Below are 13,783 nucleotides of genomic sequence, written 5' to 3'. Positions count from 1 at the left end.
ATTCATGCTGTCAGTTCTCTCCAGCACCATCTCAGACGTTAGTCGAGTGAATGTCACGTCGTGTTGCGGCACTTCTGAGTGCTAGCGGGGGCTCTACACGATATTAGGCAGGTGTTTCTCTTTGCTCTTCAGTGTAATACGGTGGAGAAGTGTTCAGAAAAACAGTCACGTATTTTTCCAGTCGGATGAACATTTTGCTGTCTTTATGTGCCTGCATGAACAACAGCCTCTTGCGAGGCGACAGACTCCAAATGCCCACTGAGTGCAGTTCCCGTGGCAATGTTCTCTCGCTAACAGTTTGGGATGCACTTTCATCCACTGCCTGCACCATTTCCTGTCGTTTCTGGAAGCGGCTTTGATTTATAAGTAGTGAAACGCGTCTCGTGTCCTGTCAGTGAGAATCTTCTTTCGAACACGATTCTGACGTTGTGCTTCGTGCCCACGTGTGCTACTCTGTTGCTTGTAGCCATGTTGAACAATCTGCCGCGAAACACAAACAGATCCACGAGCAACTTCACACTCCGCTGGCCATAGGTACCGCCAAACACTACTGATCCTTTTTTGATACTCTTTCGCGTCCTTACATTTATCCATGTTTACGTACGATGTCCATTTAAAATATGGATGTCTCACCAATAGTTTCTTCCTCCTGCTCGTGTAGAGGCAGTCCTACTGCCGTTGAGCACGTGGCACGATCGCTCGCCATCTGTAAAGACTAAACGGTCCACATGTGTATGCGCAGCGATGTAGCTAAGTTTTTGTCTGGCGAGCTTAGTTCCGTGATACGATCCCAGTGACACCAATTAACTTCAGCACTGGCGTCTTTGAACTTTATCAGGGGCTTTATCTTATCGTAGCCTACTGCAGGCGCAGAGCGATCCTTGGATTGATGTGATCTTCCGCAAAGTCTTCCTGGTCTTTAGTTAGTCGGTCCTATATGGTTTCTAAATCAAGCTGCACGGCCTCCTCGCACTCTTTAATACCTTCAAGTGATATTGTTTGTCCCGCTCCAACCATTTCAGTTCTGTTCTCCACATTCGAAACTTTTACCTCGTGTTCCTTTTTTAATTCGTCCCACAACTTAATACTGACCACTTGCGGTCCCTCTTCTCAGCCTTCACGCGCATTTTGAGTCTCAAATCTTAAATATCAATAAAAATTCTCGATCGGGTTTCAGATTTTTTGTTTGTTGGCAACCGGTTTCGGCCCTTTCCTCCGATCATCTTCAGGGTTATACCGCCATAATGGCTGCTGGTGAAAGTGTAAGCCTGAAGATGATCCGAGGAAAGGGCTTAAACTAATTGCCAACAAATAAAAAATCTGAAAACGCAATCGTGACTGATTTTATTGATTTTTAACATTTTATACCGATCTCTGTGCTGCAGTCAAGAATGCTTCCTAAAATTTTAAATCTCTGACTTTCGCTGGAAGGCTTTTCGGTCTCTCTTGGCACTCCCTTGCGCAATTTTTTTGCTGTTCTCTTAGTTTGGTTAATTTACCACTTCGAATTTCGCCTTTTTCCGCTACTTACCCACTTAAATTCTCTCCCGTATCAGAAGTTAGATTCTCAAAACACTCGATGAGCGACTCTTGACTCACATATCTCCAAACTTGCGTTTTGTTTTCGCGCAACTGTTTACAACCAGAGTCTAAATTTGTGACTGGAGAACCAACAACATCACTTAAAATATTACTATAGGTTAGGGCGATGAGACCTTTCGCCACATAAGTGCTAGGAGCTTTAAATTCCCTATCAGCGGGCACAGTACCTTGCTCGCTGGACAAAGGAACTGCTTCCTACTGGCTGTACCCATCCTCGAATCTTACGTGCAAGTCTTGCTCACGCTTCTAATCCTGTCGATTCTTTCCCCGTATTCCATTTATTTTCTGCGATCTATTTTTTGATCAAATACGCGACGCCATGTTCCGGAAACATTCTGCTCACACACAAAATTCAAATTTAACACCTTTGAACACAGAGAATTAACAACAAACTTCTGTTTGTCTGCCTACAATCATACACACAAAAACATGGAAAACAAAATTACAACATATCAAACTTCATACAAATAGGACACTTGTGTGTGTGTGTGTGTGTGTGTGTGTGTGTGTGTGTGTGTGTGTGAGAGAGAGAGAGAGAGAGAGAGAGAGAAAACTTTTGGGACTTAACTGATAAGATCATCAGTCCCTAAGCTTACACACTACTTAACCAAAACTGTACTAAGGACAAACACATACACCCATGCCAGAGGGTGGACTCAGACCTCCACCGGGACCAGCCGCACAGTCCATGACTGCAGCGCCTCAGACCGCTCGGCTAATCGCGCGCGGCAAATAAAACAATTCAAACAAGGAAAACTTAGAACGCCAAAATACAATGAAAACCCATTCGATACCTGAAAGAAATTCATTTATAACACATCGTATTCATATTATCTGTCCATTACAGTTGTGTAAGATTCTATGATAAATTAGACCACAGGGACGTGCGCTGATTGTTATGTTATGTTATGCGGCTAACTTTTCTTAAATTTAGTCTCCTGTCCTAGCGTTTTTGCCTTTGGTGAATTATTCTCTCTTTCTCTATACTACAGCGTTGTGTAGGCCTATTTCTGTCATCTAGAAATTAACTACTCTTTGCTACTTTTAGTTATGATTTGCGAAATTAGCCGTAGTTTTGGACGTCGTCTGTCATCGCTCATTTATTTATATATTTTTTTATTTAATTATTTAAACCGGCATGATTAGGGCCATTGCCCAAAGAAGCATTCGACATAAAAACATACACACCGCTTAGATACATACAACAATAATTAGAGATAAGAGTAAGGTAGGTTTTTAATTAAGAGCGTAAGTAATAAGCGTAACTCAAAGCGAAAGAAGCATAATTGGGAGAAGATACGAGCAGTTAAGTTCGCTATTTGATGGAGGGAAAGTTGAGCCATAACGTTAATTTGGGGAAACGCTATGACAATGAGAGAAGGGAGAGCTTCAACTTTTTCTTAAAAGGACTTCGCATTGTGTGAAAAGTGCAGGGCACCTTGTTTTAGAACTGGATACAAGCGACACTGCTGAAGTTTGCAAGTAGTTTTGTTTCACGAATCGGCACAGCTAGGATACCACTTTCGTGAGACCTTGTGTTTATATCACGACTGCACGAAAGATGTCTAATCTCTGAGGCGAGGTGCTGGGGTGCTTGAGCATTCAGGAGCCGATGAAGTAGTCCTGTAACTTGTCTGGCCGCAGCCACACTAATTGGGTGTGTGAAGCGTTGACAAGGTCATATCGACGAATGCTGCAGATATAACGCATACAAGCATTCATGGTTAGCTGTATCCTTAGCTGGCTAGTCAAAATGCGATGGTGAGGCTGAGCGTTCTTCAAACCCGAAGCGGCCTTGTGAACGTAACTGTTCTCATCTCGGAAATTGAAAAGTTCACAACATAATCATCACACACATGTAGAAGAAAGGGCAACACTTGGTCATAGAGAATGTTGAAATAAACACACCCTGGCTCAAGTTCGCTGTAATCTCAATGACCAGAGAGAAGTCATGACTCGAAAAACAACCAAAGAATGTCACACAAATACCTCTGATGTGAACTACACTGTCCACACGTTGCACGTCAAACACTTCACAGGACCGTATCGTCTGAATACAGGAAAAATTGTTATCCGTGAGACCACATGATACGGTTCCAGTCATGCTTCTGTGCCACTACGAGCAATAATGTTAGCGATGTACAGTCGTGGACAAAATGAGCGAGACCCCTCGCCTTTTCGTTATGCTGATTCGCGCGTCTCTGAAGTCTGCTACACAGCATAACAGGCAAGGCGACGAAGTGCTACCAACGCACTATGCACGGGTGTGAAACTGAAGAACTGTCTGAACTTTGTCAGACTGTTAGCAATCATATGTAAGACTATATTAATGCTGATTAGTGTGTTAAATACAACACTTAAATGTAAGATATAAATGAAAGAAGAAACGCTAATTAGTATGAATTGTACAAATAAAAACGAATTTCGGCTTATCGAGATAACATAACTGTTTTAGTAAGACAAAGTACCCCAGATGGTTACGAATTAGCAAAATATTATGCGCATTCGGCCGCAAAACGGTCTGTGTCAACGTTCAGACCAGTCGTACTTGATTACCGTTGCTGACCTACCATGAAAGCGTGCAAATTTAGCAATGCGTGAAGATTCACAACGAAATTCAGTTAAAAATCATTCAGTGCCACACTTAAGTCAATTTATTTATTGACACAAGCGGAAAAGTAGGCACTAACAAGTATGAAATTCTACAAGATTTTCACATTTACATCCACACGGCGCCGGTACTTAATAACGGTAGCAATAAAACGTATTGGGGAGAATTTCTTACAGTTGCTTAACTGACAGTCTATCTGCCTCCATCGAGAATAGAACCGAAAACAAACCAGACCTCCCTTCTAATAGCAAAAACCTTTCACTACGCTAAAGTGCGCGTCATTTACGACGGCGGCCGAGTTTAGGTTCGTTCTGCGCATCTGAAGTCAGAAAACACAGTCAGGCAATGAACAGAGAACGACGTTGCCATAGCTCGACTGCAGTGCAGCGCACGGACGAGTGTCTTCAGTTTTAGAAATGTTCAGTCATAAATAAAGAAATTGAACAAAAGCAGTGTCTTGATAGCAGACTTTCTTTTATATAAGTTTGGAAAAAGCATTCTTTATACCAATTGCTTCATGTTCTATTAATTAATTAAACCAAACAAGCAATAAGCCTCCTAATTCAGGCAATAGCAAGGAATGGTATTTGTATCATTCTCACAACCAACAATATCGAAGTGTCTTACTTCATGAATTTTATTCGTTTGAGCGTAATTTTTTGAAATTTCTAGTTGCAACTAAAATCGACCATATGGAAAGTATACGCTATGGACTTTTACTTCTGCAAACTCTTCAAAATTTCGTGCAATGGTTTACTACATCTAATGCTGCACAATAACTGCGTTGAACATCGAAACAAAATTAAGTAATTTATGGGGGGAAGGTATCAGTCAAGAAGATGTGTAAAAATAAAATTTTTGGGCCAAGTAGTTTTTGTGAAATCGAATGATAAAGTGTGTCAAAGGAGTCGAAACACCATGTGTCTGCACAGGCGAGCTATGGAATGATGACAAAATCGCGCATAATGCGGAATGCGGGGAGCAGCGAAAGGGTTAATGCGGCCGTGGTGGCTTTACTTCACAAACTGCGCGCTCCCCCCTAAACGTAAACTTGAGAACTATACTATGGTGCTGCTTCTCTTGGCGCGTACAGCTGGCAACGTAGCAATCTCCCGCGTCTGGGCGGGCATGCGCGAACCGCCAAGATAAAAGAATTGAACTATAGCAGACAATCCAGGCAAACGGTCCTCGGTTATTACCCCACACATGAATAAGCCGGCAATTTCGCACTGAAAATGGCAAAATGGTCTGCAGTTTCTGTTCCATAGAGCTTTCTGGAGTCAGAAACATGAATTTTCTACCTTTATGTCAATCATTCGGAATGTTTGTAGAAATAACAAAATACTGTTATTAGCGAGTAAATTTAGTAGAATAATTCTGCACGACCCCAGGAAATAAACGGCTACATAGCTGTCAAACGTATTCTACAATGTTTCGAATTCTCCATTATACTCGCCACAGCCAGAGAACGTTATTAGCCGAAGTGTATCTTAAGCTAGCTAGGAACGAGAATGCTCGCACTTCTAAAACACTGTGGCATTAATACGGGGATCTGAATTACCACGTGTATAGGCAGATGGATTTTATTTGCTTTCCTGTAAACGTGATTTGGATCGAAAGCGTAGCTACGATTAATATGCTGATGTATCGACTGCAACTAGAACATTTCGAATAAAGAGTGGGGGGTGTTATTTATGCGGCCCTCATCTTCAGTAACTGTTGTAGCTATTTTCGTTGTTAGAATTTCGTCACCTAAATCTGTAAAAATGGAACCCTACCAGTCTCACTTTCTTGACCGTCGTCTGTCTACCCAACGCTCCAAACCCATTTACCTCGAGTGCAGGTAGACATAATAAGCGGAAATGTATCGCACTTCCTGCGGTATACGGTCCCTTGGTGGTGTAAGAAATTCATTTTTATTAGTACAGTTCATACTAATTAGCGTTTCTTCTTCCATTTATATCTTATACTTACGTGTTGTTCAACACACTAACCAGCATTAATAAAGTCTTACACGTGACTGAGAACTGTCTGACAAAGTTCGGATAGTTTTTCCATTTCACGCCTGTGCATAGTATGTTGGTAGCACTTCGTCGCCTTGCCTGTTATGCTGTGTAGCAGACTTTAAAGCTGTGCGGATCAGCATAACGAAAAGGCGAGGGGTCTCGCTCGTTTTGTCCACGACAGTACACGACATTCATTTCCGACTGCAACGTTCTCTCGGTAACTGGTCGAGGTGGACCTTCATACACTAAGAACAGCTATCCCAACAGGGCTTCAGTTGTCTTTAACAAGGAGTAACACTTGTCTCTGCCGGCCGTGGTGGCCGAGCGGTTCTAGGCGCTGCAGTCCGGAACCGCGGGACTGCTACTGTCGCAGGTCCGAATCCTGCCCCGGGCATGGATGTGTGTGATGTCCTTAGGTTAGTAAGGTTTAAGTAGTTCTAAGTTCTAGGGGACTGATGACCTAAGATGTTAAGTCCCATAGTGCTCAGAGCCATTTGAACACTTGTCTCTGATTCTTGTCACTTGGCATCTATTTACGATTACTATTCATATGACGCATTTCATTGCTGCGTATGGGACACCATTCGTTGCAGACACTTTGATAAGCCAACAACTCGGGAACCTTCCTGATGTGGTCTTGGAAGCGTCCTAACATGTCTGCCACTCTGTCACGTGGTCCCTTGTTACTGCTCTGATTTCACACTAGCGCCTGGCTCACACACATATTCGCTACCATGACGCACGTCGACAGTGGAGAGTGATGTGACTCTTTAATACCAGTTCTGCAGCGTTTACAGCGCTTCAAAGCGACAAGTGCATCCGTGCATGGAGGGGTGGGGGGACTAATATTTCCTGCAGTGAGCTTATTTGCTCCTAGGGCACTGTTGACAAGCGTGTACTAAACAGTTTAGCTTTTGCCAGCAGTACTGTTGCGTTGGCAGAAGAGCCAACACCCATGTTAGGAATGGAGGCCAAAATGCACGCGTTTTAGCTCACGCAGGCTGGCTTGAGGAGGGAAGAACTATACTGACGTGAGGTCTGGAACATGACAAGGAATTAGAATTCAGAAAGCGGACGTAATTAGTTTCATACTTAACTTTAATCCATTAATGATGAACGTCGCTCTTGACGGTACATGATTCACAATATTATCTGTTCAGAATAGTAACTGAATATGGCGCCTTGCTAGGTCGTAGCAAATGTCGTAGCTGAAGCTATGCTAAACTGTCGTCTCGGCAAATGAGAGCGTATGTAGAGAGTGAACAATCGCTAGCAAAGTCGGCTGTACAACTGTGCGAGTGCTAGGGAGTCTCTCTAGACCTGCCGTGTGGCGGCGCTCGGTCTGCAATGACTGATAGTGGTGACACGCGGGTCCGACGTATACTACCGGACCGCGGCCGATTTAAAGGCTACCACCTAGCAAGTGTGGTGTCTGGCGGTGACACCACAGGTAGAGTTGTAATCCTTATATTCTGATGCGCTACTACAACACAGAGCAGTAAATAAGCAGGTACTCACCGCGCTCTGCACGAATCCTATCATGAGTGCAGGGATGGTAGCGTTTCGAAGGCATTCCGCCAGAAGAGTCTTGTTGGTGCTGGTGCATTTAACGGATCTGGCTATGACTGCCGCTCTGGACAGGGGATCGTCCTCCACCGACCATGGAGCCAGTGCCGAACCACTTTCGAGGAACACTTGCTGAAACAGCGCTGTGGACAGAACGGTTCAATGACTACAGAACGGTTCAGTGACTGTAACGATAGTCCCGCTGTGGACGACATCTCACATGTCTTAGTAATTATTAGACCATAACTTAGTTATACAATCCCTATTGTCTAGAACTATGCGACTGGAAACTTACCATCGAACATTCGGGAGAATATTATCCGCGCAATCCCCAAGATATCAAACGGAGATACATGCGAGAACTATTGTAAAATCAGATTAGCAGTATTGTAGATCCAAGAATACTACACACAGTAATAATACACAGGGGAACGGAACTAAGGATCCTTAAGACAGCATTGTTGTTACTACTAGAATGGTAAAGGCACGACACACCTAGTTCTGGCACTGCAGTTAATATGTTATTTTAGTTTTTTCTTCTCTGTACGTCAAAGTTTTGCAGCCTAAAATTGGGTTACCTCCAGAGTTGCCTTACTTTCCTGCCAAAACTCATAGAGGTTACTATTACTAGAACAGTTAGGACAGGTCAGAAGACGTTCCGTGTTCTGATATTCGCCACAATCACACCTGTCCTCATATTCATGTATAAGGCCCCACTTGACCAGGTTCTCTTTCACTGATGTGCCACGCCAGTTCTCATGCGGTTCTGGCTCCGCCATATCTTCCATCTCAAGTTCTCGCCGCCAGGTATCTTCTGTAGTGGAAGGAAGTCGTTTGGAGACTATTTGAGTTCTTTAATCGTGAAACTCTTGCAGGAATTAAGTCTTCCAGGTCCATAGGAAGCTCCAAACAAGGAATTTCATTTAAAGAATGTCTGCTAAAGTTTTTTCAAGAATGCTAAAACTTCTGTATGTGTTCGTGACCGGATCATCCACGGCCAGATCGTCAGCATACTGGTAGTTGATCGTGTAATCTGGTGTTGGGTGGCCATTCGTGTACAGTTTGAATAGGAGGGGTACCAGGATGCTACCCTGGGCGAGATAATTTTTCTGTCACTGCCATAGGTAATTTCTGTTATCTAGCGTGACATAGAACATTGTTTTGCAGCAGGGATTCAGCGATTTTTACAAGCTGCCAGTCCTTCAGTTTGTCATATGTTTAGTCATGAGCGACCCAAGGTTCACTGTGTCGTATGCAGAGATTAGGCTAACAAAGGCTAGTCCATTTCTTTATTTTCTTGCCCTCATCTTCAGTAAGGAATAAGATTTGAGTCGTGCAAGACGTAATCTGAAATCATTCTGTCTGAGTGTGAGCTTTGGGTCCACGATGTCTCCTGTGTAGTTCAGCAAGATTCGTTCATGCAGTCTATCAGGAGCCGTAAGAGTGACATCGGGCGATAGTTCTTTGGAGTTCCTGAGTCCTTCCCTGGCTGTAACAGTGATAATATCTTTGCTTTTCTCCACATCTTTGGATTCTTGCATATCTTGAGGTGGAGATATATAGGATCCAATATTACGAGTACTTGTCTCCAGGGCCAAAATTTTTTTTATTTTGCATACAAATGTCGTCAACCCCAGCGAAACATAATATAAAAATTATAAGGATGCTCTCTTATTCCAACTACGTAAAATGGTGGAATAAGCTTGAAATTCTCAGGAAAACAGGGAAAGACGGATATTATTATACGTACAAGAACCAAGACGGTAAAATAAAAATGGAGGACTGACTGAGAAGTGCTTGGATTAACAAGGCTGAAAAGCCTGCCTGTACAACGAAAAGCAGTGGCGGTGGGTACGGCAAACGTTAAGGAATGGGGTTAAAATTCAGAGTGAATGGATATCAATGATAGGGTTCGCTGATGACATTGCTATCCTAGTAAAAGTGACTGGAAATTACGGGACCTTTCACATAAATGAACAGTCTACAGAACACAGAATACTGTGTCCAAGTGCCACCTGTCTGAGGGAATCGGATTTTTTTTCTTTTATTCGAATGATTTTCTTTTTTCCTCAATAGTGGTTGTCAGCTGGGAGGCCACTTGGTTGCTCAATACCAGCACATGTTTCTGGCCAAACAGAGTTCTCATATCACAAGTGACCTCAGTAGATGGGAGCAGACAGGTTTGTTCTCTGTGCAACTGGCTCCCACAATAGCAACTCGCATTTTGTGTGTGTGTGTGGTTTGAGGTTTTCGGACGCTAAACAGCGTGATCATCAGCGCCCAAACGCATAGAAACAGGAACACATACGGTGAAGGGACGAAGACGGACAGCGAACAAGGAGAACGGCTAAAAGACACAGACTTGACGCAGTTCCAAATCCTCACATACAGAGGCAAAACGAGAGGAGAAGAAACACACTAAAAAAGCAAAGGAAACACAAGGAAAAGAGAACAGAAATCGAAGTGAAACAAGTAGGTAATCGTGACTGGCGGACCTCTTACCTAAAACCTGGGTGAGCCAGTCACTCAGCAGCACATTAAAATCCTCTCCCTAAAATCCGAGGCAATAAATTGGACAGGATACAAAACCGTAAGATCTTAACCACAGTCGTTGCGTCGTCTTGCAAAATAGAGGGCAAATCCGGTGGCGAGGAAACCACCCCCCTCTGGTCAGAGAATAAAAGGACAGTCAAGTAAAATGTGGCGGACAGTAATCTCGACACTGGAGATTGGGGGGTCCTCCCACCGGAGTAAAAAACCATGCGTTAAGGGTCTGTGCCCGATTCGGAGGCGAATGAGCAGAACCTCATCCCGCCTGCATGACTGGTAGGACGTACGCCATGGCCGCGTGGTGGCCTTGACCAGATGCAGCTTATTTTCACCGACTGCCAGCCACTCCTCTTTCCACTGACGCATAACACGAAAACGCAAAACGGAGGTAACAGCATGGAGGGGACGGCACATTCAACAACGTGAGGGAGGAAACATGCATCTCTGGCAGCCACATCAGCCAGTTCGTTTCCCCTAATACCCACGTGCCCCGGCACCCAGCAGAAAGAAACCTCCTTCCCCTGCCGTTGCAGGTGGAGTAGGGCATCATGTATGTTCTGGACGACTGTATCCGCTGGGTACAGGTGTTGCATGGTCAGAAGGGCACTAAGGGAGTCAGAACAGGTGAGACTGGGAACACATCTCATCTGCTCCAATGCCCGCAAGATCGCAAACAATTCGGCATCAAAGATGATAAACGCCGCAGGAAGTCGTAACTTGACTCGATCAGGGAAAACAACAGCACAACCAACAGAGTCCCCCGTTTAAAGCCACCCGTAAATACTGGTACATGGTCGGGATGCTGGTTTAAAATATCGCAAAAAAAGGAGGTAAAAAGAAACGCAGGAGTGCAGCTCGTCCGGTACTATGACAAGTCTAAAAGGACGCTGGGCCTCTGGAGAAGGAGGCAGGCGAGTAAAACCTTGTCGTTGGGGGGCCACACGCTCCACACCAAGGGACTCAAGCAAATGCTTGGCACGAATCCCAAATGGTCTCGTTACCCTGGGACGATTGGAAAATAGACGTTCCATAGGCGGTCGGGCAACGGTATGGTACGCAGGGGAGGTAGGACAGGCAAGGAAATGACACACCCGTCGCACCATGAGGAGTTTCCGCCGGATGGAGAGCGGCGGTTCCCCTGCCTCAGCACACAGGCTGGGGATGGAACTGGTACGGAAGGCACCAGTGGCCAGCCTGATACCCTCATGGTGTACTGCGTCAAGGATCTTCAGATACGAAGGCCTTGCTGACCCATACACGGTGCAAGCATAGTCAAGACGCGACCTGACAAAACCCTATAAAACTGCAGCAGACACGCTCGATCTGCTCCCCAGGACCGATGGCTCAGACACTTCAAAATATTCCGTGCCTTCAGGACCCGCACCTTGAGGTCTTTAAGGTGCGGCAACCACGACAACTTGGAATCAAAAGTGAGGCCCAGGAACCTCACAGTGTCTCTAAAAGGAAGAATGGTGTCCCTCAGACTCAATTCATGGGAGGTAAAAGGACGTCGAGAACGATTAAAATGAACACACACACATTTGTCTGCAGAAAAGGTAAAACCCGTCTTCGCAGTCCATGCCTCTAATCGTTTTATCCTGCACCCTCTTGATCCTCTAAATCGCAGATGGACAACAGGTGGCCCGTGTATGGTAGTGACCCATGATTGGCTTCAGTCCAGCTTGCAGAAGAAATTAGTGGGAGAGACAGTGAGGTGCTCGCGTTTACTCTGTCTGGGATGCATTTTTGGATAGTTTAGTGATCAGTCATCAAAAGTCAAGGGAAGAACAAGGACGCAGGTGTAGTCGCCCATCAGCAACAACTAATAACAGTGCTTCCTACAAATTTCTGTGGATTGAATGAGGTGTAAGCTTGATTGTGTTGGGAAAGACACTAGCAAGAAAATGAGAATTCTGATAGGTTTAGGTACTCAAGTGGGTTTAGCATACTTACCAGCTGGTGATAAGTGGGTGCTAAAGCTGCCTTGCTGATTAGTGATTTGAGGGCTGAAATAGATGCATCTGTGGGAACGTGACGTCTCAAATTAGCAGTCGATGAGAGAACACATGGGTCTGGGATAGAAACTTTGAGGGAATAATGGCAGGATTTTATAGTCATCCCGACGAACGATTTTCTGAGGGAGTATCAGAGTGTGACTGACTAACTGTCGTAAACTGGAAAAATTTATGTTTTGGCAGTGCAGGCACAACACACGTGAGAAATCTGAGAAAAAAGGCCTATTTCTCGAGCTCTTACTAAACCTCGAATCTTGGTGTAAAACCTAACACTCCTGTGCCATATTAACTATTTTTGTGGTTGAACCACTCAACCACTCTCCCAGAATGAAGTTGTTGATAAACACGAAAAGAGGCCTGTGCCCAATTTGTGCAGATAATTTTGGAGTGAAAGATTTTGTAATACCACATGGAACAATGCTGTGCAGTATACGAAAGATAGCAAATGATGAGTTGCCTGTGATGCCAGGAAAGCAATTTTAGAAGAGTACAAAACAGAAATCAATGCCATTAGAAAAATACATATAATCATGCCACCATTTAGAAGTTACTTGTGCCAGAACTAGATCCAAGCACTTTGTATCCACCACAGGAGAAATTTGTGTGGTTGTTCGAGGAGAGCAAATATTTGCCAGCCATTGACTTATTGTACCATGAGCTTTTGACTGAGAATGCCAGACCGATACCACAAAAACCGTATAGACTCCCATGTAACTTGCAGGTAGTTGTGGAGGAGAGTATTCAGCAATTGCTTGATGCTGAAATCATACAACTTTCATTTTGTAATTGCATCTAAGACATTAGTTAATGGTGAGGAATTCTATCGCTTGTGTGTTACTATTTGAGCAGCTAACAGATTCACAAAACCTGATATCTGTGCAGTGCCTTGTATAGATGAGACCTCGGACAGGTTGCAGAACTGCAAATATTTTACTACCCTGGGTATCAAATGAGGCTATCATAAGACTTTCATTGCATCTTAAGACAGGCTGAAAACTGTGTTTGTATTTCTATCTGGACTATATGAATTTCTTAGGGTGGCTTTTGGTTTAAGAAATGTGCCTGCCACATACATGTCACCGATTCGCACTCTACTTATTGAGAGGACTGAAATCTGCTGTGTGCTTGGTTTATTTTGATGATGTTATTGCAGTTTTGAAAACAGTGGAATAACATGCAGACTAAGGAGGGTGTTCTAATGATTACAAGGGGTACATTTGCGTTTGAATTTGAAGAAATGGCGTATTAACTAACAGCAGACACATTTCGCTTTATTAAAGTAAAGCATCATCAGTGGTCTGTAATTGAAGGTATTTACAATTTGATTTGTTTTTAAGTTAGAAAACAGTTAATTACAAATTTATTGGTTTTTACTTACGGTAATTTCTGCTGGGTTTCTCGTCTATATCAGGAAATGCCACCTGCTAGCATGT

The 13,783-nt window shown here is 43.9% G+C and overlaps 1 protein-coding gene across 1 annotated transcript in view; it reads right to left on the bottom strand.

Annotated features, from left to right (window-relative positions):
* LOC126278041 (cholinesterase 2-like) overlaps nucleotides 1-13,783 on the bottom strand; it is a 224,371-nt gene that overhangs the window by 113,164 nt on the left and 97,424 nt on the right. Inside the window, exon 6 of the mRNA XM_049977796.1 lies at nucleotides 7,738-7,928. Coding sequence (XP_049833753.1) covers nucleotides 7,738-7,928 — 191 coding nt within the window. The remainder of the gene's footprint in view (nucleotides 1-7,737; nucleotides 7,929-13,783) is intronic.

Source organism: Schistocerca gregaria, chromosome 6 (genome assembly GCF_023897955.1).
Source record: "Schistocerca gregaria isolate iqSchGreg1 chromosome 6, iqSchGreg1.2, whole genome shotgun sequence".
Classification (NCBI taxonomy): domain Eukaryota; kingdom Metazoa; phylum Arthropoda; class Insecta; order Orthoptera; family Acrididae; genus Schistocerca; species Schistocerca gregaria.
Note: the sequence above shows the minus strand (reverse complement) of the source record. Positions and strands in the feature narration are given on the sequence as shown.